Genomic DNA, 5,034 nt, shown 5'->3' on the forward strand with positions numbered 1-5,034 from the left:
CGCTCCAGCTCTCGTTTAATGATGTCCTCTTTGATGGTTATGTTTTTTGTTGGACAGAAGGCAATGGAACAGAAATCAGTCCAAATCAATGGCAGTCGTCATGAATAACTGCGGCAGGTTGCTAACGAGGGCTCGTTAACTGTGGCATGTGCTGTTTCACACACGCGCAGCATCAGTTCTGATCAAAGTTGTTTGGGATTACAGAATCCGCCCTGCAGCGACCGAAAATGACAAAGGAAAGGGAGGAACGACAAGTCGCGGGTCAAGGACAAACTGTAAACTTCATAAAGGAATCTTTAAGATGAAGAGGATGAGGTTAAAGAAGTCAGAGACGTGCTCAGTAACAATTTGTCATCTTTTATCTTGTCTTAGTGATTGTTTACAGGTTTTTCTGAAGCACTGTGAAACAGCAGCTTTCGAGTATTTCTCTTCCAGGCGTGTGTAGCGTAATGTTCTGACTGCTGCCAAGGGCTTAAAGAGCTGCTTGAAGGTCCACAGGGGTTGATCATTAACTCTGACTTATGATTGGCTGTTTCCTCCAGGGGAGGTGCTTAGTATTCAGGTCATTTACATCCTCCATCTCGACTCTAGTCATTTGGTGTAGTTTCTCATTATTCACTTTTAAACTGTTGCCCTCCTGTTGAGACGGAACGTCGGATCTGTACTTAAGGGAATGGTTCTCCGAAAAATAAAAATTCTGACATCATTTACTCTTTTCATTCCAATCCAAACCCATATGGCATTAATTTGTCAATAGCATAGTAAAGCACAGTTCAACGATTCACTTTCAAACCAATCCGCTTTCTGTTGGTCAGCACAGTGAATTTGCATAAACAGCTTAAAGGGGTCATGACATGGATTTTTTTTTTTTTACTTTAAATTATGCTTTTTCACTTTTTCAACTTTAGTTAGTCTGTAATGTTGCTGTTTGAGCATACAAAAGATCGGCAAGGCAAGTTTATTTAAATAGCACATTTCATACACAATGGTAATTCAGTTCAGTTCAAGTTTATTGTCATATGCATATTAGTACAGAGTACCACAGCAATGAAATACAATGTGCCTTGGCACTCTCTCAGCACCAGTCAATAAATAACAATTATAATAACATTAAAACATCCAAGCACAGTAACTAACTACGCTCAAACCTCAACCCTCCTTCCTGTTGTACTATCATTCAGTAGCCTTATTACCTGAGGGTAAAAACTATCCCTGAAATGTGATGTGCGCGTTGGGATGCTCTGCAAACGTCTCCCTGATGGAAGGTGGGAGAAGAGATTATGTGCAGGATGACTAGAATCCTGCATAATACCTAGTGCCTTCTTAGTGCTGCGTTTCCAGTGAATGTTTTTTGAGCGGTTCAAGTGGAAGCCCAATCATTTTAGATGCAGTTTTGACCACCTTTGTCAGAAGATTAAGATCACGTGAAGTAGCCCTGCCAAACCACACTGCAATGTTACCTGTCAGTATACTCTCAATTGTACAGCGGTAAAAGTTATGTAGAATGTTAAGGGACATACCATATTTCTTGAGACACCTCAAGAAATAAAGCCTCTGATGTGCCTTCTTAATGGCACAGCTGATATGGAAGGACCATAAGAGGGAGTCAGAAATCTAAAAAGGTGTTGACAATTTCAACTGGAGAGTTGTTACCGTAATATAGACAGGTGTATGTTTGGGTTTGTTCGTTCTGAAATCTATGATGACCTCCTTGGTTTTCGCCACATTGAGGGACAGATTGTTTCTGCGGCACCACGTGATCAAATTACTCACCTCATCCCTATAGGCAGTTTCACAATACTATTAGTGGGATGTTTTGCAGTACAGTCAAAGGTATACAGGCTATATATAATAGAGGACTGAGACAGCAGCCTTGAGGTGCTCCGGTGTTTAACACTATAGAGGCTGAGTATGTAGTGCCAACTCTAACTGTCTGGGGCCGGCCTGTTAGAAAGTCCTGTATCCAGCTGCAGATGGTATTGCAGAGGCCCAGGTCTAACAGCTTGGGTATTAAAATAGAAGGTCTGATAGTATTGAAGGCACTGCTATAATCAACAAACAGCATCCTGACATACGTATCCCTGCCCTCTAGATGTTGGAGCACAGTATGTAAAGCCAAGGATACAGCATCATCCACAGCTCTATTTGATCTGTATGCAAATTGTAGTGGATCAGTGGAGACAGGTATGCTGTTGTTGATGTATGCTTTCACGAGCTGTTCAAAACACTTCATAATCACAGAAGTCAAGGCTACAAGTCTAAAATCATTCATCAGGTGGCAGTCGTTTCTTAGGCACGGGAATTATGGCTGATTTTTTTTTAAACAATTTGGAACCACACAAAGAGAGAGTGACAGGTTAAAAATGTCAGTGAAAACAGAGGCAAGTTGCATGTTTGCCAGCAGCATGCTTGGAATTGGTAGGTCGGCTTCCTCTCTTCCGCCCATATCGCCTTCGATATCCAGTGCACCAGGTTTCTGATATTTTGATAAAATCCACAGGTATCATAGATGTTGTTTTGGAACATTTTGTCCGATGTCCAATAAAGTCTGGCGATCATAAGTGATAAGGGAGGACGTAGGCTGTATTATCAAACTAATAAGTAAGGTTAAAACTAACACTAAGCGCGGCTTAGTGTGAGAGAGGCTCGTAGCATGTCGCCATACATCGGCGCCATTGAAGTAAACATAATTCAAAGTGCTTTACATAGAAGTAATTAAAATAATCAAAAGAAATAAGAATAATTAAAACGGTTTAGAATAAAAAGGAAATAAAATACAGTGCAAACAGTATTTTACTAAGGTTTTTACAAAGGCAAGGTTACAAAGCTCAAAGTCCACTCCAAAGGGAGATATATAATTTAACAGAATCCACTTTTCAAGAACTATGTTAGTCTCTAATGACTCTTCGGCTCGTTTGGGCTACATTGCGATTTTTCCGGATCTTATGAAGTCATAATGTTCCTCATTTAAATAATCTCCGCCCACGGAAGATGCAAAAAAGTTGGCGAGGCCTGGTTAAGCTGCGCCAGAGAAGATGAAGGGTGTCGTCGCTGTTTTTTCCATCGGGAAAAAGTTTGTCCTAAGGCTGACGAACTTAGAGAGGTTAAAATGTATTTTTAACACTGTTCCTGAACATTATAACCTCAACGTTTGTCTGTGCGCTCGGCCGCTCGCGCTGCACATTTAACGGAGAACAGCAGACAGACAGAGTACAACGCAGGCTATATGCACAAAAGCTTCTCCTGAAAGACGTAGCTGTTCCCATTTTGTCGGGACAATCTGTTGTTTATGGATCACAACTTCTAAGTATGTCTTATTATTTGCAGTTGTATTTTCTATTAACAGTTCCAATTATAAGTTGTGTGTAGTTGCTATGATGTAAACGAAGGGCAAAGCTTTGCCTCCGCTAGCCTGCTAACTAACATTACAGTATTGATGTAGTGTTTACTTTAGCTTTTGTAAGCTCTTGCTTTTGTAAGACTGTTCACCACCCCTAAGGAAAATTATCCATGATTATCCATTTGTGATCGATTATCGGAATTTCATCAGCATGTTTCATGAGACTTTGCAGAGTTGTAGACAGACGTCAGTCACCGAGCACCACAATCGAAACAGAACTTTTACAGTTCCTCCTGAACCGAAACAATGAGCTTATGCTGCGTTCAAACCATGTCATAATCGTAATGACGAGATGGCAACCCGTGATGTTCTACCCGGAGCTGTTCATGTCCTCAGACTCAGATTTATGCGTTTCTATGTCAACACTATTAACACCGAAATGAATCTGCAGCAGTCAGCTGGTACAAGTCAGAGCTCTGTAAGTTGTTTACGTTCATTATTATTGTAATATTATGTGCTTTTAGACATGAGGTAGTTTAACGTCATCTCTGATGCTTTGTCGTCTCTTCTGTGTGCGTTCATGTGTTTTGAAGGAAGCGTGGCTTTGGAGACGCTCTGAAGGGAGGGTGGGATCTCATGCTTTCAAAGCTAGCTTGCTATTGCTAGCATCCCCTAAGCTCTGAAACTTGCAGGATTTCTTAATGGTACAAAGTCCTCTTAAATGTCAAAAGACAAAGGCAAATTTTATTTATCATGTGTGAAACCTGTGTGGGAAACTTTTTTGTCCTCATACTGAAACTCCCCATCGGGTTCCTATTACAATAACTGGATTTCGTCTGAACTTTCACCGAGCAATGGCAGAGATGTCCGCACCTTAAGAGTGTGATCAAAATATCAAAATATAATATGACTGGCTGATAATTTTCAGTGCTTCAATCGAATTTGGCGAAAAACAATTTGACAATTTACCAGTTTTACAGTAAAATCATAACGTTCACTCATATTCATGAGAGTATTCATGTATTTAATCCCCACATGACCAAGTTTCCATGCAATATCTTGCTTTGTTTTGCCATGAACATCCCAAAGTGCAGAGATGGTTTATAAAAAGCTCTAGTATTTTTTTTTTCAATGTTCTGAAATCCTTAATTCATGTAATAAAATGTTTTAGTTTATATATATTTATATATATATATAGTTTGTACTGTCCCCTATCAATGCCAAGGGATTGCCTAGGGATTTTCCAATCCTTTGGAGGGCACGTACTCATATGCCTAATTTCTTTCATCTAGCGGTAGTCGTCATCTTTCACTTCAAATTGTCTCAGCTCTTAATTTGTTAGATTCTCTATTGTGAATGGGTCTTTTGTGTTGCCGGTTTAGATGAAAGCCAGACTGATTACTAAGTCTGATGTTGCATTCTCTTGTAGTTTAAAAAAAAAGTTTTTAGATTTTTTGCAGGATTTTTCTGTAACATGCAGTGTATTTCAGTTTCCCCCTTTTTGTTGCTTGCCCCTTCAGCATTGCCAGTAGTAGCCGGGACAACCCAGTCCACATATGGGACGCGTTCTACGGGGACCTCCGTGCATCTTTTCGACCCTACAACCACCTGGATGAGCTGACCGCGGCCCATTCCCTGTGTTTCTCTCCCGACGGCTCTCAGCTCTACTGCGGCTTTGATAAAATCGTCAGGGT

The 5,034-nt window shown here is 40.5% G+C and overlaps 1 protein-coding gene across 1 annotated transcript in view; it reads left to right on the top strand.

Moving 5' to 3' along the window:
* Positions 1-5,031, top strand: part of LOC309492049 (telomerase Cajal body protein 1-like) — a gene marked incomplete at its 3' end in the record, with an annotated part of 14,761 nt that extends 9,730 nt beyond the window's left edge. Inside the window, exon 7 of the mRNA XM_082191065.1 lies at positions 4,861-5,031. Within this exon, the coding sequence (XP_082047191.1) occupies positions 4,861-5,031 (171 nt within the window). The remainder of the gene's footprint in view (positions 1-4,860) is intronic.
* Between the last annotated feature and the right edge of the window lie 3 nt (positions 5,032-5,034).

Source organism: Leuciscus leuciscus (genome assembly GCF_965113295.1).
Source record: "Leuciscus leuciscus genome assembly, contig: HAP1_SCAFFOLD_877, whole genome shotgun sequence".
Lineage (NCBI taxonomy): Eukaryota > Metazoa > Chordata > Actinopteri > Cypriniformes > Leuciscidae > Leuciscus > Leuciscus leuciscus.